This window comes from Apis laboriosa, unplaced genomic scaffold, assembly GCF_014066325.1.
Source record: "Apis laboriosa isolate Shangri-la unplaced genomic scaffold, ASM1406632v1 scaffold63_cov154, whole genome shotgun sequence".
Classification (NCBI taxonomy): domain Eukaryota; kingdom Metazoa; phylum Arthropoda; class Insecta; order Hymenoptera; family Apidae; genus Apis; species Apis laboriosa.
Window position 1 is genome coordinate 256,919 of NW_025223982.1, and position 21,906 is coordinate 278,824.

Here is a 21,906-nt window from a genome sequence, read left to right on the forward strand (position 1 = left end):
TAAATATTGTGCATATAATAAATTTTAAAATCAATTCAAAATATAAATCTTATGCGAATGATCTGTTCTTTCATGCATATATATATAATGTTATATATTTTTTTAAAAGGTTAATTTTTTAATTTAAATTATATTATAATTTAATTAAAAAATAAATACAAATATTTTTTTTTAACATAAATGTTAATGATTATGAAATGTATCACTATAATAAATTATTACAATTTTCTTTTTTTTAACTTAATTTTTTAATAAATTATACATATTTTTTAAAAATTTAGTAAGATAAAAAAATAATTAAATTTTGTTTTAAATAAACTATAAAAATGTATTTCTTTACATACATATTGGTAAATAGCCAATTCTACAATATAATTCTACAATAGTTTTTAATTTTTACAACTATTTATTATCACATTTTGTATTATTAATATTAGGACTTGGTATACGATTGCTTACTTTCAGTAATTTTTTATAACGTTCAACTAGATCCCCAATAGAACGTCTATTTTGTTTAGTTTGGTCAGTTACAATGATATTATTATCATCACCTTTAATTTCTATTGTTTTGTATATATTATGTGCATTAGCTTTATTTGAGAAATCATTTATCATATCTTCCATTTTTAGTATATCTTCTGATTTTTCTTGTTCAACAGTCAATTTTTCTGGAGTAGCAAATTCTACCTTTATATTACAGATACTTTTTGTTGAAATAACTTCTGTTTTATTTAAATTAAGATCTGATATATCATGTACTTCTTCAATTACATTTGTGGTCGAATTTGCTTTTGAAGAACAAGATAAAGACATTATACTTGCATTTGCTACTGTTGCTGTGAAAAAAAAGAGAAGTTTTCAATTTTAAAAAAAATTAAAATATTGATTACATACCTATTGTATTTCGTTTTATACGAGTAGAAAATAATCTTGAATATTTTTCTGCTTGTTTGAAAGATGATAAATTTTTTTTAGACGATACCATATGCATATGTAAAGATGGCTTATCATTATTATCATTATTTACATTTACAATTACATCATCAAAATTGATTCGTGATACTAATAAATTTTCTCTTAATTTTGATCCATGTGATACATGACTTTGTTTTAGATGTTCATATCTTGAAAATAATGATTTATGTGGAGCTAAAAAATATTTTTGAATATATTATATATATAGCAATTTTAAATAGCATTAATCTTACCTTCTACTGGAGTTAATTGTAATCTTTTTTGAAAATTATTTTCTTCATCATTACAGTTTGTATTAATTTTAATAAGAGGAGATGACATAATAAGTACATTATGCATCATAGGTAATATAGTATCATTATGAACATGTATTTTTTTTTGATATAAAATATCTTGTGTTTCTAACATTATTTTTGTGATATCTATTAAATGTGTTTGCATTATATTGAATGCAGCTTTTATATCTTTACAATTACCTTCTATTTGTAATGAATATTCTGAAAAATCCTCTAATATATTCAATTTTAATTGTTTTTTTAGTTGAGTTAGAAGAAAATGAAATAATAAAATAAAATTATTTAATATTAATTTATCATCTTTATATAATCGAAACAAAACACACTGAAATATAAAATTTTTATTTTTATTACTTCTCATTAATATATATAATAACATATACATTATAATACTTACTTGCATATCTGGAGAAAATAATTCTGAAATTTCCAAATGATTTATTTTTTGTTTTGTATTTAACATTTTAATATCGCTAGTATTACTTAATATTATATTATTAACTTTATGACCAAGCTGTTCAATATCTTTCAAAATTATATTTCTCTTTTGTATATGATTTATGCATTTATTTATATGCATTTTCCATTCTAAAATTAATAAATTATTATTTTGATGACTAAAATTACAAATAATACTAATTATAAATAAATATATAACATTAAGTATAATAAATATGACACCAACTTTTTGTTGCTTCTTCATTATCTATATCTCTTAAACATTTTTTAATTGAAGGATGTACTGGTGCTGTTTGTGAAAGATTTGCTATTAATTGCTCTTTTTCAAAAATTTCTGCTCTACTTTTATTTAGTCTTTCATTTTCTTTTCTAAAAAATAAAGTAATATAATTAATATTTTAATTGAAAAAGAATTTTTAATTATATATATAAATAAAAAGAAAATAAATATTACTGCAAAACATATTTAATTGTATTCTCCATTTCTAATAAATTTTTATGTTGATTCAATATATTAAAATTAATCTTAGCATTGGTTTCTTCTAAAAATTTTTTTGCTAGATTTCCTTTATTTCCTATTCGTGGTGCAAATGCAATATTATTACTAGCTATAAAAAATAAAATTTTTTAGTAAAAAAACAAAATATTTATATAAATATAAGAAATTTATAGTAAATATATAATAATACAATTTAAATCAATTTTATGATAATGATAAATAATGATAAATATATTATGAATGTAATTTCTATTATATATATATATATATGTATATATATATATAAATAAATAATATACTTATAAATAATAATCTTACTTTCCCTTATAAGGTATCTTCTTATAACTACTTCTGATAATTTCCACATAATAATTGTAAATTTAGTTCCACCTGCATGAATTAAGTGAGAGGTGAGTATAGGTGGAAAATCAATATCAGGATTTTCTGCAGATATTATTGTTAAATAATCCTTAACATTATTACGATACTTTGCTTCAGTTTTCTTGCAAATTACAGGCCATTCAATCAGCTTTTTAAAACGTTCTGAATCATATACTGTTAATAAATAATATGAAATATGTAGGAAACCTGCTGTATTAGGTTTGTCAAACATACCCTAAAAATTAGAATATTATTTAATCAATGCAAAAATTACAAAAAGTAATATAATATGTTTAAACATATTTCAAACGTATTTAATATTTTATTTAATATTTAGTAAAAAAATATACCTCACGAAAATATTTTTTGAACTCATTATTAGGTTGAATTACTTGAGTTAATAAGAATACATTACGATAAAAAGACGCACTTATGGCCATTACATTAATGTAAAATTAACTATTTTATATAAAATATTATAGATAATATTAATTGCAGTAATAATGTTATAAAGAAAATATCTTAAATATTAAATATTTCGATCATTTTACAACAATAATATAAAATGAACAATGATTTTCCTATTAACGATTGTATAAAAACATTTGAATTTTAAAACCGTGTACTTGTTATATTATAGATACGAAACTATCAGACTATTAAAACTGAAATTATATGAATATAAGAATTAATATTGCTAATAAATTGATGGTCGAAAGAAATAAGAAACTTGTTTAGTTGATTTCAACAGATTGATAAAATATGTTTGTAAAAATAAACACATATTGATGGAAAATATTATATCTAGAAATAAAAATAAGATCGGATAGAAACGATTAATGACGAATGAGTGATACGAACGGTTCTCTTATTCGTATATCATTTTCATCATTTGTTGTCCAATTTATTTTCATGTCTTGTATTTTATATCTAAAATAAATTTGTGTGATTTAGTTTAGTTTTAAGAGATTATATTTGTAAAATTAACTGCAAAATGCACTAATATGCTATTTCAATAATTTGGATATTATTCCTAATTTTTTTTTAATTTTTTTAAATAGATAATATATTTTGTATATACTACATATTTTATACAAAAAAATGATTTCATTCATTTTACAATCCGTAACACATTCTTTAACAAAAAATGTGATTTTATTTAATGAAAAATTTATTATTTTACCATGTTTGAAATTCATGAATGTTCGAGATATTCATTTAACCTCAAATATTATGAAAGAATTTCGAAGTGGATTTTCCAAAGTAAGAGCTGATGCAAAAACAAAAAAAATAGTTATGGAAGGAGAAAAAACAATTGATCTTATTGATATAAATAAGTCGTAAGTATTTAATTTTGATTTATAATATATAATATACATTTTATTCAAAATATCAAATATAGCATTGATTTATATTATTACTGGTATTTATTGTTTTATTATAGATAGTTATATTATTAGATTATTATTATTATTATATTATTAGATATTTATTATTATATTATTAGATTATTTACACAATGTTGATTTTAGAAAATCATTATTTCCTGATGCTTCTACACCATATCAATTTTTTGATGGTATACAATATGATCAATTACATATTATTAATATAAAATCATCTCCTAATAATACAATAATGTCTCTTACTGATTTTAAAGGTAATTATTAATATAAAAATATATAATGGTTTTATTAATATTATTTGATGATTATGAAGATTCTTTTATTCTTTGCAATATTTTTATAGGATTAGGAATGATGTTACATTCTGCTGGACTTGAAGGTTTTAAAAATACAAAGAAAGGTACTAATATTGCGGCACAACAAGCTGCAATTACATTTGGAACAGTAAGAAAATTTTTTAATACATATTTATTCAAAATTTTTATAAATTGTTATATTATTTGTTTATATTATTTTAGCGTATTCTTAATCATGGTATCAAAACAGTCAAATTAAGAATACAAGGTATTGGACCTGGCAGAATGGTAGATATTAAAAAATAATATATAAATCAAATTTTTAAATATATATATATACATACACATAAATATGCATTTAATGATTATTTTTATATTTATTTAGGGTGCTATAAAAGGTTTGCAGCTAACAGAATTAAATATTGTTTCTATCACAGATGATACTAGAGTATCATGGAATCCTCCAAGACCAAGAAAACAAAAAAGAATATAAGTAATAAAAATATATGATATATTCAATAGTTTAATTTATATTATATGTAAAATATATTTTTTTTTATATAATTATATATTAATTATATTATTAAATTATAATAGTTTATCTTATAATTAGTTTATGATAAAATATGTAACAACATAAATATGTATATACATTTTGTACTGTAGCATATATAACATAAAGCATATAGTATAAAAATATAGCATATATATAGCATATATAATAGTAGAAAATACTGACTAGATAAAAAGAAATTTTATAAATTACTTATACTTTACTGTGATTATCTTGCTTAATTTAATTAATTATAAATTACTTATACTTTACTGTGATTATCTTGCTTAATTTAATTAGCAAACTTTTTATTGCAATAGTATTAAGTTATAATTTATTATTAATTGAAACATATATTGGAATTTAATTGATTTTTAAAATTTTTCACAAAAAAAAAAAAAAAAACAAAAAAAGAATTCTTCATTAGACCTATAATTCTTTTTTTTTATGAGTTTTTAAATATTTAAAGAAAAAATTTTTTCGAAGTCTATATAGATTCAAATTTTGTAAAGTGAAGTGAAGCTTCTAAAAAGTAAAGTATTAAAGTAAATGAAATATAAGTAAATGAAATTTTAGATTTTACTTCATCATAAGATATGTTGCGTAATCCAAGATATATATTCTGAAACTCGAGTATATACGCCCGGAAGTCGTGGCCGTGCACATCCTACTCCGGATGAAACTATTCCTACAACCATTACATTACCATTAAGATGACTTGCGATCATCAGCGGTCCACCACTATCACCCTAAAGAAAAATACCAGATATGCAATTATTTTGATATTTTTATAAAATTTTTATAAAAGACAAATTACAATTGATATTACTTATATTTTTTCAATTTAATCATTTTCATCAAATTTATTTTTTATAAAATATATTAATATCTTAATATATCTAAATATATATAATATTATATATATATATATTTATATATAATATTTTATTTTATATTATATATATATTATACATATATCACATATTATACACAATGCAAAATTGTTCAAAATAGAAGATAGTCATCAAGTGATTCAAGAACAGAATCATAAATTCGCGATAAAATATATTGAATTGGAAATAGTGAAATATTCCACAATTGCTAATTATAATAATTACATTATACCAAACCGCAATATCAATATATTTTTTGATGAATTTTTAATCCTTCATCATTTTTTTACCATTATATTGAATGTTTTGTGATCGAATAATTCGGTTTGAAGACTAAAATTCAATTTCTGGTTGTTAATTCAATATACTCATCAAAGCAATCGGATATTTATTGAAATTCATATTGTTGTTCAATAGAGCATGAATTTTGTATGCGAATGAATGTACTCTGTCGAACTAGTTCGCATGAATGAAAAGAAGATCGATAGAAAAAGAAACAAAAATATTTGTAAAACGTATAAATAAATTAGATAAACGATACGAGAAGATTTTACTTACCCAACAAGAATCGCGACCACCTTCTTCGTGGCCGGCACACATTTGCTTTGATTCTACACGGGTTGACTTTCCTTGACTGGCATACCATTCACGACATATATTGTTCTCGATCACGCGAACTTCCACTTTTTGTAATACATCTGCTCGTTTATCTATAAAAATAAAATAAAAACATTTAATAATAAAGTAATTATTTTAAATAAATTTTAATCTTGAACATAATTATCAATTTTGAGAGGAAGAAATAAGTTATAATTTTTTGATTTATAGTTTTTTTTATAAATAATATTTGGGATAATATAAAATTAATTATTTATTATTTTAATCATTATTTCAACTATTTGTTAAAAAAGAAATTACATATATGAAATATTGATCGCAATATTGTATTTAGATCGATTCATATATATATATATATATATTTATAGATAAGAAAGAATATATTATGAGATATTATTATCTTATATAGATATTATATAGATATTATTATATATTATTTTAAAAAAAAATGCATATTTTAAAATTTTATAGAATCATACAGAAATTATATATTAGAAATGATTATAATGATTATAATCAGAGTAGGAAATTTTTTTGATCAACATGAATCAAAATTAATATATATATATAATATATTATATATATATAATATATATATATTATATATATATAATATATATATATAATAAAATCTTATTTCAATAGATTATTTAATAATAAGGAAATAAAATTTAATAATAATTATAATAATTTTCTTGATAATTTTATTATGTTAAAATTAAAAATTAAAAATTAAATTATTAAATTTAAATAATTAAATAAATTATTAAATAAAATAAATAATTAAATAAATTAATTAAATTACTAAAATTAAACTTTATTAAAAGATAATCCGTTGTAATTTATCTCATAATATATTATATAGGTGATGTTAAATATAAGACAAAAAATTGAAATAAATTATATTTATGTATCTATTTTCTATATCCCAAAAAATTTAATATCAATGAAAATATCATTGATGATATATTCTTCTCATTCAAAAAACTTTTTGTTTTTTGAAATATGAATTATTGTTAATGCGTTCAAATTGAGTAAAAATTTATAAATAGTTTTTGCTCGAAGTTTAATCTGATTTTATTGTTTATTTAATTTCTTTAATTCAGGATTGTAAATAGAAGTTTTTATCAGAATAATAAAAATTAATAGAATTTAATAGAATTCTAGTAGAAAATTTTTCAATATAACTTATATATTCTTTACAATATCATTATCACAAGTCAATTGATTGTGATAACAAATTTTTTTTTTGTTTTTATTATTTGTGTATTTAATGCATCAATAAATTATTTGCTTTAAAATTTGTTTCAAAATATTCTGGTAGTAGAATTAATAGCAATTTTCTAGCCAAGTTACGATCGTCCTATTAATTCGATAAAACATCAAGTAATTAATGTCAATAACTCTTGATCTCTTGGACTCTTATCAAGCGAATTACCAAGTAAAAGGAAAGATGTGGGGGATGAAATGGAATTATTTACTTACATTTGGATCTGTCTTCGCCGAACCATCCCCATCCAGCGGCCTTGGCGAGTTCTCCGTTGAAAGCACTATACCCTGGTTTTCCTGTGGCCACAGGTAAACAGGCAGGTTTCACGCTCTCCGACCAAATGATCGGCCTTGCAAGTTCTAGAAGAGCGATATCGTCCATGTATTTTCCGCACTTATGACCAGGATGTAGAATAGCGTTCACCACTCTTTCTTCTTTCGATGCTGGAACTTCCGGTCCTTTTAGATTATATTCACCAAGGCTGATCCGTAATTGACTGGTCGGAATTACAGAGGTGGCTCTAAGTCGAAGAAAAAAAATTTTTTTTATCTATTAAATTGAATTGTTTAGAGAAATTGTTTTTGGTAAAAAATATTAGATAGATTTCGTTACAATCTAGGATAGAGAAAATAATAATTAACAAAGATAGATAAAATAATTATTAATAATTACTGTATTATTTTTTATATTTTATGCTTTTTAAGATGCAGTTTCGTTTCTATTCCTTTAAAAAAATATCGTTTCTATTCCTGAAAAAAATATGTAATGAAAGTTATTTCCTTAAATTTGCATTTTGTATATTCTTATATTTTGTAGCAATTTTTCTTTGAAAAACAATAAATTGTAATTTCCACTTTATATGCATTACAGATATATATATAGACCAAGTAGGACGAATAGCTCGTTATTATGGTTGTTTCTAGGAATCAAGATCCAATAAATCAACAAATAATCACTGTGAAAATTAAAAAAATTCAGAAAAAACGAAGAGATATAGATATAGTTCACATATTCTCCATTTTATTTTTTATTTATGCTTTTTCTATTCTTTTTTTTTTCTATCCTTTCGTTTCTAAAGTAACGAAATAACACGCAATTTATATTTTTATTTGTAATTATTTAGATATTTATTATATATGTTATATTATAATTATTTAAATTATTTAATTATTTAAATTTAATTATTTAAATTTTTTATTTTTTTATAACGATCGATATTGATATTTCAATGTTTATTCTCGAAATATTTAATTAATTTATAATTAAAAGCCGATATAGTTTTCAAATTAACGAAATTTTTTCAATTTTCATTTTACTCTCTTCCGTTATGAACGATGGGAAGGAAGTCTATCCCAATTTCTTCTTCGTGATATCACTCGATTTGAGAATAGTACAATTATATTCGAGTCGTTTTCAAGTTTCAAAATTCATCTTTCTTGCAAAGATATCCCCTCCTTAATGGATCTTTCTATCTTCGTTGAGGCAGTTCTATTGTCCTATTGTAGATTGTACAATTTAGCATGGATGCATTATCGTAGTTATTTCCTATCTTTATCATCGCACCTCTTCCAATTAAAATACACCATCGGCTAAATGTTGGATCGCACTACTAGGGGAATGACCTTTTTAACTGGGTATTCGGCCATTAATCGAACTGTTAATTTGCTTATAAACTCTTTTGTATGACAAGGTTTGTTATCTGTTTTACGGTGAATTTAATTTCAATCATTTCGATTTCGTCAATAACTGAAACTTGTCGCTTATTTTTTAAAATTTTATCCGAATTCTTATTAATCATCCAAACGTTCCAAACGATAATAACGATGAGTGGATTTTATATCATATACACTTTTATATCATAGTGTATCTGTAATTCTTTCACATTTTTCTTTTATTTTTATTTCTATTTTTTTTTTTCGTGATAACTTGACGAATAATTTTCTTTCGCGCGTAGAACCACATTAACGAAATTTATTTCGGCTGTTTCCGTGAACGATAAAGAAAATGTGGACAATGGTTGGAGTTGGATATATTTTCACGATCTCGCGCTAGCTGGCAACATTTTGTCATGCGTTTTGCATGGCTGCTAGCAATTACCGAGTGGTCTGTAATCTACACGCAATCATGGTTTACAACGCCGAAGCTCCGTTGGATTCTCTCTATGGCCACCCTGTCCAGCTTCAACCCCCTTTCCTCTATCATCCCTCTCTCTCTCTTCCTCTCTCTCACTTCTGTATCTCTCTATCTATCTCTCTGTTTCTGTTACATACTCAACAAAGATAAAGACAGAGAGCGCTTACACGTTTCATCGTGCAACGCCACTGTCTCGACGTTTAATTACACCTGCATGGACACTGTTCCACATAAATCTCCGTTGTATCCGTGAGAAAAAAAATTATGAATATTTTTGAAATCCCCTCTCGATTTTATCTGGTGATAGGAAGAGTTTCCAGGATCCTATTACAATGCTTCGAATATAATTCTCTTAAAATGAAAAGCGTGGAAATTGCTTTTAAATTGAAATCACTAACACATTTCTCTCTTTTTCATTTTTTAACATAAGTGATCATAATTCTTAATATTAATTCTTGAAATTATGTTATACCGTTTAATATGTGTATTTATAATTAGTGTTTATAATCGATGTTTATAATATATATTATACGATTATTTTCCAAGCAATGCGTCATTATTTTTATATTTTTTTCACGGAGATATTTCAAATTTTATAAATAAATTCTCATCGAAATGCGAAATTTTCTGCAAGAATGATAATTCGCAAAATATAGACCAAATAAATTCTATTCGCCGAAGAGCCGACACGGTATCATTGATAACCTATTGCATAATTAATTGCAGACAATTCCGTGAGTATGGCAAAGGGTCATTGTTAATAACGCGAACGATTCGATCGATCGTATAAATAATTTCGCTTGCCAATCAATCGGTTAAATGTTCGACAAGAATCGTACCCGTCGACACACTTTTTTGTTACGTTATTATTTTCCCTGATCGTGTCTTATTAATCGTTTGTATAAATGGTAAAAATACCACGTTATGCGATGTTGCAGGATTGATTCGCGTATCCGCATAGATACACACACTCCCCCCTCAGTTGGACAGAACCTTTTTCACCTGGCATTTAATAAAAGGCCGCCTCTTGACTCTATTTGGCGACAATGTTTACGCGGGCAAATAGTGGTACAGCAGTTTTTAACTTGACACAATGCTCTTTGCCTTTCCATTCGACTTGCTCATTCGCCGGAAAAATACGCTCGAGGTTTCATTTAAAATGTAATCGTCGCTCCAATTAACATCGATATCGTGTCCCGTGTGTGTATATGTATACGACCGCAGGGAGCGACAGGATATCCGTGAATAGCACACGGTCTCGTCGTTTTATATAATTTTAACGAAGTGATTGGCCGTTTATCCGGTCGTTCGATAATCACAAAGCCAGACAGCAAGTCAGAGAAATGCTTTTGTTCTGTTAACGTTCAATATTTCGCCATATGCGTATTATTTATGCGTATAAGTACATATAAGTACTTATACGCCAAATAAAAAATTCCTTTCGCTTTTTATCTATAATTCGTCCGATTTTATTTTTCGTCATTTACTTGATTCTTATCGTTTGTAATTCCATTTTCTACGGAAAATATTTCACGTGAAAGTGACATGATAAAAATAGGTGTAACGTAATGTTGGAATTTCGTAGTATTCCCTTTCCATTTTTTTTCTCTTTTTCCACTCCCCTTCTTTCTTTCTTTCTTTCTTTCTTTTTTTTTTACACGTTACGTAATTCCTACAGAGGCGCGCATTAAACTTTTTATCCTTTCGCAGAGCGTGATGATTTTTGCAAACTACGGACCGTAATCGCCGTGCCGCGCAACACGCGGATTTCTACGTTTTTAAACCCGACACAGATTCGCATAGATTGCACGGATGGATTAAGTGGATTATGACGCAGTCACTTGCAAAGCTTTTTGAGGCAGCCCCGTTCTTAAAAAATTGAACCACTCGGGTCGAACTTTAAAGTGATATTTTCTCGACCATGCTCCTCACCCAATTTCCCTCGTTTCGCGCTCGGAAAAATGTTAATATATTTGTCACTTTATACGATGCATTGCACGCGAAAAGATATAAACGCTACAAATTCATCAAAAGATATAAATGCTATCATTTAAACATTTTCATAATCATTTTCAAATCGTTTCAATTATTATTGATCCAATTCATTGATGTTCTTAACTTTTGATTATTTCTTAAAATTCAAAGAGAAAAAATTATGAATCTATTAAACTTGCGTATTATAAAATTTGTAATATTTATGCGAAATGCTGTTTGCAACGAAATATTTGTTGAAAAATGAATACGTTTTCAGTGTATGAGATTTAATCATGCGGCCATCGAATCGTCGAGATCGGATCAGAATAATTACAGTCACGGTTTGTTGGACAAGATTGGTTATTCGCGTTTCGCTGACATTTTAACAGCGATACTGAAAACGGTAGAAAATTTTGGCACAGAGGGGGCTATTGTGAATCCGCGATAAGATCTCCCTTTCTCTCTCTCTCTCTCTCTCTCGTGTCGCGCTCGTAAATTCGATTACAGGGAACAATGGGCAGCTTTCCATGAAGAAACAGTCGTTTTTCTACCATGAATATTTTCGATGGCAACCTGCATATTGATTACGCGAACACTGCGTATACCAGCATTATTGCAAAGAATGGGGGTATAAACTATCCATTCGATCGATATTGTAATGCTTTGAAATTTAGGTGCTCCTTTTTTCGATATTTTTCGCGAACTGTCGACAAAACAAGTTCCTGAATCGAGCCGATTTATTTTGAATTTATAAATAAAATTAAAGTATAATATCGTAAAAATATTCAAGGTATTGGATAGTAGTTGGTCGGATATTGAACAGTAACTCTTTTAAGCAGATTCGATGCTTACAGGATAGAATTTCTATTTGAATAATCATCGATGATACTTCGTTTTTTTTTTTTTAGTATTTTTTTTTTATTATGAAATATTTTTTAATATTACGTTTGGAAATTTCAAAGGTTCTGCTATGTAAAATTTTGAAACAATTTTTTATCCAATTCGTATCGAGATTTTGTTGTATAAAAATTCATTTCAACGCTGTACCTATATCTCTCTGTGCATATTGCAAAATTTGTTCGCTTACGCATACACAATAATATAGACTTGGTACGATATTTAGATACAACAACGAATCTTTTTTTCATTTTTTTTGATTTCTAAATGAATGATCGTTTTAAAACAAATAAACATTTGTAACAACATAATAAAACAACATATTCAAATGCATCGTGTATTTATTCCATCTATAAATCGAAGTCGTGTATTTTAATCAATTACAGACATGATTTCCAAAACCGTTTATACCTTGTATATTATTCTATAATTTCCATAATTAATTGTTATCTAAATATTAAACAGGATATATGGAATATTTATTAAAATGCTAGTTAATTAGTAAAATTGTGCGTAATATAGAGAAATTGATATATACATTAAATTTACTTACGAACATAGACAATGGGCCGCAGTCAGGACATATTTTGAATTAAGTATGGTACCACCGCAGAAGTGTCCTCCTTTTCTGCTGATGCTCACCATCCAAGGAAACTCGTGCGGTATCGCGTTTTGTCCCCCGACTAGTCTCGCCGTGCGTATGCCAATATTTCCTTGGCCGCAAGGGACATCAGCAACTGTTATTGCAAGCATTGCATTTTTGTCGTTAACATCCGATAAGAAACGATTGCAACTGATTGCAAAAAAGAAAAAAAAAAAAAAAGAAAGAGAAACGATAAATATTTTGTAATATAAAAAATGATAATACGGAGATCTTGTTTTTCTAAATTTTTGTTCAAAACTAGAAAGAAAATAATAAATTATTAAAAATGATAATATACATTTTTTGAAATATTCTGAAATATTTTTTAAAAGCCAAATAAATTGAGAAAATTAAAACGTTTTTATATTTTTAACGGTGAAATTGTTTTAATCGTTTCACCTTTCTATTTTGCATTCGAGTGCGTATAATTCGCGAAATTAGAAAAGAATTAAAAAGTCTAGACCTCATCTTCGTTGCAATTAAGTGAAATTACGAGAACAATTTACAATTAAAGGGAAAATGGTTTCAAAAAGTTGTAGCGACCGAAGAACACCCCCTCCGTTTTTTTCATTAATCGAGCGCCGACACAAAGTTCATTTTAACTTTTATCAAAAATAATCACCCGCCGTATTTCATTAACACCGAACAAAATTCTGTTTCAGTTATTTCTTCTACGAGAAATGGCACGTTCGCGGTATGCGAAGAGAGAACAAAAAAAAAAAAAGAAAGAAAAAAGGAATCGATTAGATACGATCATTCCAGGAAATCGTTTGTAATGAAATTTTGTAATCAAAGTTTCATAAATGGAATGGAACGAAATTCAGATCCTTTTTGAACCTCTTTGTAATTGCATATGACAGTAATTACAAATATATTCGATTGATCGATTTCCATCGATCTTTTCCTCGACTGAATCCCAAAACCAACTCTTCGTCGAGATCGGAGGGTTCAAATTAAAACCACGGACGAGACGCGTCCAACTGATGATGTGCAACCGTTTAATTGAAAGCCGAAGTAACGCATACAACGGAATGTTAACCGATTCAAGAGGAAGCAGCCGCTGACGGCACCGGTACTGGCATCGCGCGAATTTAATGCCCTGAGCAGATAGGGATAGATACGGCGGATCTGTCACCGCAATCCCTGCGACATCCCTCTGGCCCTCCACCGAATCACTCCCTCCCTTTCACGTTTCCCCTCTCGTTTCACGCCTCGGCTGATTAATTGGACCTCTACGTCTGCACCACCGATTCCACCCACTCTGGGATTTCGGGGACCTCCCTTCGACCCTCCAGTTTCCAACCCCTTTCTCCATTTCCGCCCTCCGGTGTCTCTTCTCTTCTCACGGCCACCGAAACCGCGGGAAGAAGACAGAGAGCGAAGGGATACGGCCATTGAAGGGGGGTAGAATGGGCACGGAACAGGCATAGAATTCGAAGTCACCTCTATTCGGAAACGCGTAATAGATATGTCAAAAGCAGGTCGAACATGGTCATGATAATATGCTGATGCTTTCGTCGAGCCATCGGCGACTTCCCTTCTCTGGCTCGTTTACCCACCCTTCCCTCCTCCTCCCCGTTGATTTCGCTCACAGTTTGGATTAAGCCTTTTTTTCCCCTTACACAACGATCCTCGGGACGGGCAGGTTGGAGATTCTTTTTCGAGTCTTTTGTGCGGATTCTGACGGCTGCAGGTGGCAGTGGATGGGGTTATTTTAACGGCTGGAAGAGCCTGAATCGACACAGTGGGAAGAAAGGGAACCCTTTTCGGTTTGCTTTGCCTCGTTTTTTCCCCCTTCCCACTCTCGGTTTCCCTTTTCAGTGGTTTCATGCTGATTTAAACTGTTGCCGATATGTTTTGAATGAGTTTGACAGGTATTCTCTTGTTAATTGCGCGATATGGATTCGACGAATAGGGTTGATTAAGAGAATATCGTGCGTCATATCTAGGGGAACATTATATTATCGTATAACAAGGTATTAATATAGAATCGTAATGTACCGGAATGTATGGAAGAATACATTTACGAAGAAAATAATATGGATCATAATACGGATGGATTAAAATGGATTTTATAGAAAGAAGAAAAAAGTCAAAAAAAAAAAAAAAAGGAAAAAAGAGAAAGATTAAAAAACGACCGTTTAAAAGATCGATTATAACCCGATATTTTAATCGTTTGGAATACTTTTATCCTGGTGGCTCGTGTAATTTTCATGGGAATCTCTGGATCGCGTTGCTTGGTTGAGCGCGAAATTCAGTAGTACAAAACATGAATGTCGCGTCGCATGAGATATGGGAATGCAAAGGATTAATTGAGGTTGTCTAGATCGATGGCAATTTATCTTGATAATTAATTTATCTTGCCACTCGATACGGGTCGACATTATAACCCGACGGTTATGAAAATGATTTACGTAATCGCAATGGAAATATTTCGTTAATAATATTTCCGATCCGCGTATCAGGAGAATTCCTGGAATTTCAAATCATGAAAGTTACGATGAATGTACTTTGTAATGGATCAGTTCGGTATGAAATCGAATTTCACGTTTTATCCCTCGAAAATGTATCTAAAACAGGTGGTTTAAGCTTTAAGGGCATAGATATTCCGCTTATTTGTACGTAAGATAAAATTCTTTAAACATTTTTTTTAAATAAAATTTCTTGATCTTAATTTAATAATTATCTTGTACTCAAATTTTTCATCCGTTTGCTTCATCCATTCATGATTATATATCAATGAAAGTTGATCTCTGGTATCGATAAAGTAAGAATTGAACGTTGTTAGAAAGAGCAATTTTCAACTCGACATCTCGCGATCGAAGCTCGACACGGAACTCATTAATCATACGCGTCTTCTAATTACCATCTCCGATCTTTCAAAATTGATTTCGGTGAAAGATCTCAAGATGATGGATCGCGATTTTCCATCACTCACAATTATTCACGACAATTATATCGTCGTTCGAGTTAAAAATTAATGAACTTTCGTTTCTCTAATTTTATCCGTAATTACGCGTGTTCCCCGTTAACGCGATTACCTTTCTGCTGCGTGCAACCCATTAATTTGTCCCCGATGATGCGAATGCATCGAATGCTCGACACAGAGAGTATTGCGATAAATTTGAAAATTGCGGGTCCGCGTGACAATTAAATTTCTAGCGGCGTTGTGTGGCCGTAACCTTCGTCGGGTTAAGAACCTCGTCAAATGCGAATGGTCGTATAAGAGATACGTTGCCCTGTCGAAATTTTCGAGTCATCGAGCCCGTCGAGGCTATACGTTGCCTAATTCCGTCGGCCTTCGACTAGGTTATAGGCTCATTTTTCTGTTCTAGCCTTCCGCATACGTAAGTCGCGGAATAATCAGCGAATAAAATTTGCGTACAACGCCCGGTTTTCTGATATATTGATATATTTTTGATATGTAATATGAAAAAAAATCTGTCCATACACGAGAAATTGTATGGATAATATCACATCGAATTGGAATCGTGATAGATAAAATTTTATGCAATTTTGAATGAAAGATCGAAGCCGGTCCGATTTCTAAAAATAAGAATTGTTTATCAAGGAGGAGAAATTAATCAGTTTGATCAGTTTCTGTAAATAATTTCTGTAAATAGTTAATATGATCTCTCGATTATTAACGCTCGAGATTATGAGAATCCGCTTTTTCTAAAGAGATTCGTGGCGTCAATATTTCAAGGTGAATGGATTTAAATTAGATTCAATTCGTTTTAAGAAGCAATCGCGCGTGACTGGCTGGTATGGCGCAAGTGCATCGCTGCATTCATTCGGTAATGAATGACTCTGAAAATCCAATGTTAAGCCTGTCATTTCGCGTAACTGCAATTTACGCTGTTCTGCCCCTTCGTTCACGCATAGGTTATCGACGGGGGCTAATGTCGCGTAAAATTGTTACGTTTAATAAATATCATAGGATCGATACGGATTTTCGGAACGCGGTTGTTTTTGATGTATCAAACTCGATCGTCGAGATCAATCGTATTTGCGAAGGACTTGATTCGAATATTTTGAGCTCGGTACTTTTGAAATATGGCTGATAAAAATGTTAACAGCGGAAATCGAATAAATAGATTTAAATGAATTTTTTCTTGTCTGGCTTGAATTTTTTTTTTCAATGAATTTATTTTTATAGAACGCTATCCCTATCTCTTTTTTCGAAAATAATTTTCGAATGATAGTTTCCAAATATCGTAGATTGTCAATTCTCTATTTTTTTACTGATTATTAACGATTTATCTTTACTTCCTATTCATTTCCGTTTCTTATATAAATCTACAATCGGAAAAGTTGTCAACAATTTTTTTATATCTTCCATTAAATATTTTTCATCGTATTATGTATTATTATAATATTTTTCAAATCAGAAAATATTCAACCTATAATTAATAGTATAGGATTGATTTGACGTTTAATTAATTATAATAATTTAATATCAATTTTCAACATCGAAATTCGAATTAACAAAGATAAAACAAATTTCAATATAATGATCGTAATTGTTGCTTCCGTTTCTCCATCGCGATACAATCCTTCCCATTTATTCGAATTAATTTAATAATAAATACCGATAAACCTGAACTAGAAAAAGATTCTGAAAAAAAAAAGAGAAAAAAGAAAATTCTTGATCATTGACCAATAAACGTGAATTACTCACAATTATTATATTCCTTGGAGACACAATTGACAAAGGCGGCGAAAAATACGAGAGAGGCGAGAAACGTGGCGGAAACGTGGCGCGATACCATGGTCTGTTCCGGTTTCGGTGATCGTTTGTCGATGAACAATGAAAAAATGTCGCATGTCTGACTATCGGGCCTTCTTTATACGTAGTTCGTTACGATTGCATCTTTCTCGTCGTTTCACTTTCGTTCTTTGTCTCGCCTTCCACCACCCCCAGTCACCCGCCTTTCAGAGGCTCGAGGATCGAGCATCGAGCAACCGTCTATCGATACGATTGTCGCGGCGGAAACCCAATGATAATGCTAGTGCGGAGTCGAATCGGCCCCGATGTGATTTTCAAGGTAATTTCTTCGCACTTAATACGCCCGGCGACGTGTGTTTCTCGGCAATTGCTCGGTCAAGGGCCAAAGGACAGATACGCATCGATCACGAGTCCATGATATTGTCATTCGTCAAGGATCCATGATCCATGTTACATCTTTTACTGTATATTATATATATGCTTTATATTTTTGAGGATGAATTTCTCGTGGATAAATGGAAATATCCATTTTTGTACGTATATTTTGCAAATGGCAATATGTGGAGAATATCTTATTGATATTTTATTTTCGACATGATTATCGTTATAAATAGTTTACGATGTATAATTGAAACATTTTTCTGGAAACATTTTTACTGCGTTATATAGAATTTGTGAGATAAGAAAAGGAAGATGGTCACGTTGTATTGTAAGTCAAGGTTTATTGATATATGATTAGAGAGATATATTTTAAGCGTGTTGTACATATTTCATATTAATTTTAACGATACCTTATAAATAACTCATGATAAATAACAACAATGTGTAGCTTTAAAAAATTCAAGGAACAAGATTAGATTGTATTTCAAAAAGCTTTAAAACAAGATGTATGAATCAATCAACATTGAACGCTATTATCTTTCTTATCTTTTCTATAATTAATCCGAATCGAAATCTTTAAACTTTCAAACATGTTTGTTTTATTTTTTTTTACCCCGATTGATTTATTTTTGTTAAACATTTAACAGCTTCTATTCAAACAAAATAATCCCAACATAATCTTGTCCTAATGTTCACCGTAATCATATCAAAATTAAAGCTGTTCATATCGGGTAATCGTATTTCGTACACGCATACGTTCTCCACGACGTTGTTATCGCCGACAAACGGCAATCGGATTATGTGCCTACGAATAATCACTATGACAGGTGGTCAGGATAATCGGGGACATGGAAGCTGTTGACCGCGCACGTTTCGTTGTAGAACGATGCAACATTAGTAGATACAATCTCGTCATTAGAGCCAAACAAAATTGGTGACCATTTCTTGTCTCTCTTGTATAAAACGATAACTCATGTTGTTTCCGAAAGATAGAACCACAATCAGCGATTCTTCAATTTGATCGAATACATTTGATAATTAATCGTGAATTTCAATGAATAAATAATTATAAATTATACCGTGAACTTATGAAAATTTTCTACCGGATAAGAGAGACTTCAAAGTACGATTTCTCTTTATCTCGAAACGTTTTTAACCAATCGTCCATTCCTTATTTATTACTCCTTAAGGGAATTTTACTGATTAAGTGAGACGAGTTTGCGAGAACTTTTCGCTAAAACGAAGTTTCACGATAAGAGAAGTTTGAAAATTATCTTCTTTTGATCGTTCGTAACGAATATCAATATAAATCATGCGAAACGCTTCTTTGACAATCAGTTCGTTTACGAAAGATTCCCGATTAACCTAAATTCTTCATTTTTCTTCGAACACTCCAAATCTCATCCATTCTTTCCAATATTGAAACTTTTCTCTCAAAATCATTCGGAAACTTCGTCTCGAAGATTTTCTTCACTCTGGATAATTAGCCAAAAAAAAAAAATCGCTTCCAAGTATCAAAATTTCTTTCCTTTAATTGGTCTAAAAAAATTTCTACCCTCGGGTTAAAACTTAACCCTTCTGAAATTTCCTCGACAATCATTTCTCAATCTTCATTCCGTGGAGAATAGGCGAATTTGCTTCGTGTGTGGTCACGCGTGCATACGTGCATACGACAGTCGTGTATACGCCACAGGGAATATGAAAGCGAGAGTCACTCGACTGTTACTCCATCCACGTTCCTCTGAACTTGACCTACTCTTTGTCTCTCGCGGAGTAAACTGTTTCACTCGCGCCTACCACGAAACGTCGTGTCCCTCTTCCACTTGTCGCTATTCTAGCCGGGGCTCACCTTCGCCGCGAGCAGCCGTTCTACCTATGCCCGACAGGTAGATACATCACGAAATATTCCTGCAGCTGGCTTTAACCGGGTCAAGTTCGTTTCTAGACGATGGAGATCGGACCCCACGGACGCGGAACTGATAACGAAACTCGCTCCCTCTTCGCGCTCCTCTTATCGTTTCTTTTATCTCCCTTTTCTTTTTCTTGATTCAATTGTCTCTTTTGTGTCGTTTCTTTCGCCTGGAACTCTTTGAAAACTTTAAAATACTATGAACATTTTAAACTACGAATAAAATTATGGATAATTACGATTAAACAAATTTTTGGCAGCGTATATCTTTATCAGATTCATATCGATTCTTTCTTATTTTTCATTTATTTGATAAAAAATAATATTCTAATAGTTCTTCTGTCTTCTGTTATTTTATTAATATTTTTCCAGGAGAATATTCTTTTTCTTAATTCGTAATTTCATTCACAATTTGTATTTTTTTTTTTCCACTGTTGTTCTCTTTTTATTTTTCAAACTTTGGATACGTTTACTACACTTTAAAATTGTTATCACAAGATTCAAGTCACAGTGATGAATTTGACTGAGATAAAACGAGTTGTTAGCAATATCTTGCAATTAGATTGATATTTGTTTTCGTATCTTACGTACACGGCTGTGTGCGCTCGAACGACGGTTTTTGGAGTTCAGTGTTAACTATTAGAAGGACGGCTAAATATTTGAGCGGTTGTAATTTTAGCTCGTGGCATTGCTTGCTCATATATACACGTGGTGAGGTCGAAAGCCCTGTTTCTAGACACGGAGTCAGTGACATTGTGAGGTCGACGAAAACGAAATTTAGTTCGGTGCACTTGAAGTGGAAGCGACCTTCATAGCCTCCGTAGCCTAATCCTGTATGTATGCATATTTAATCATCGTTTATTCTCCACTGCTGGAATTTTTATTTCGATTCTATGAATATCCAAATAACGAGAAACAATCAAATTTTACAATATTTTTCAATATTTCACAAAGATATTATGATACGATTCCGTTTCTTTTTTTATTAAACCAAATTTGAATAAATAATTGATTTCGTTTTAACTCTTTGCATTGATTGCGGCCATTTTTTCGAACCAGAGGAAATTTCATTTTCCTTTAACATTATTCGATTCGAATCGATCGGAACACACGCGAAGGGATGAGAGAGAATCTTGGCTGTTTCGATAGAAATGGTGTTAAAACGTCATCGAAGACCCGTGACGAGAATCGAATTGTACAGAAGTCGAAATTCTGCGAGGCCTCGATTGGAGACTATCAATGGAGTGCGTGGAATGTTGCGAATCGGATTACAATCGGCATAGGAAGCGGAGGATACAATTCGGCCGACCAATTATTGATCGATTCACAAGAAGAAAATGAAATTTCATTTATGCTGACTGCCAAACGATATCGCAACGTCCTGTCGGATACATGTGCCAAATATATTTTTCCATATATCTTTCAATTTCTCAAATTACTCTGCTGATTTAAATATGCGTAAATCGTGGATAATTCGAATAACAATGAAATTTATAAAAGAAGAAAAAAAGATTGGCGAAATTTTGTGAATATTTGTTATCGAAAAGTAATAATTTGAAAATAAATAATAAATAAAAATAAAAATGTAAAAATA

General features: G+C 29.6%; 3 protein-coding genes and 1 long non-coding RNA gene across 4 annotated transcripts; 2 read left to right on the forward strand and 2 right to left on the reverse strand.

The window, feature by feature from the left end:
• Window positions 1–235: 235 nt before the first annotated feature.
• LOC122718396 lies at window positions 236–3,200 on the reverse strand. Its single transcript, XM_043943405.1, has 8 exons — window positions 2,961–3,200; window positions 2,548–2,845; window positions 2,185–2,338; window positions 1,957–2,099; window positions 1,669–1,859; window positions 1,209–1,596; window positions 895–1,149; window positions 236–836 (listed from the first exon to the last, which is right to left on the reverse strand). Exons 1-8 carry the CDS (start codon window positions 3,048–3,050, stop codon window positions 403–405), a joined length of 1,953 nt encoding a protein of 650 aa, XP_043799340.1. The 5' UTR covers window positions 3,051–3,200; the 3' UTR covers window positions 236–402.
• Window positions 3,201–3,469: 269 nt separating this feature from the next.
• LOC122718395 (30S ribosomal protein S11) lies at window positions 3,470–4,908 on the forward strand. The gene is made up of 5 exons (XM_043943403.1): window positions 3,470–3,950; window positions 4,143–4,270; window positions 4,360–4,460; window positions 4,535–4,600; window positions 4,698–4,908. Exons 1-5 carry the CDS (start codon window positions 3,712–3,714, stop codon window positions 4,803–4,805), a joined length of 642 nt encoding a protein of 213 aa, XP_043799338.1. The 5' UTR covers window positions 3,470–3,711; the 3' UTR covers window positions 4,806–4,908.
• Window positions 4,909–5,161: 253 nt separating this feature from the next.
• Window positions 5,162–18,217, reverse strand: LOC122718394 (clotting factor G beta subunit-like). Its single transcript, XM_043943402.1, has 5 exons — window positions 17,975–18,217; window positions 13,204–13,387; window positions 7,862–8,166; window positions 6,317–6,468; window positions 5,162–5,614 (listed from the first exon to the last, which is right to left on the reverse strand). Exons 1-5 carry the CDS (start codon window positions 18,063–18,065, stop codon window positions 5,453–5,455), a joined length of 894 nt encoding a protein of 297 aa, XP_043799337.1. The 5' UTR covers window positions 18,066–18,217; the 3' UTR covers window positions 5,162–5,452.
• A 2,719-nt stretch (window positions 18,218–20,936) lies between these two features.
• On the forward strand, window positions 20,937–21,906 carry LOC122718427. Its single transcript, XR_006347379.1, has 2 exons — window positions 20,937–21,145; window positions 21,372–21,906. It is a non-coding gene; the product is annotated as an uncharacterized LOC122718427 (long non-coding RNA).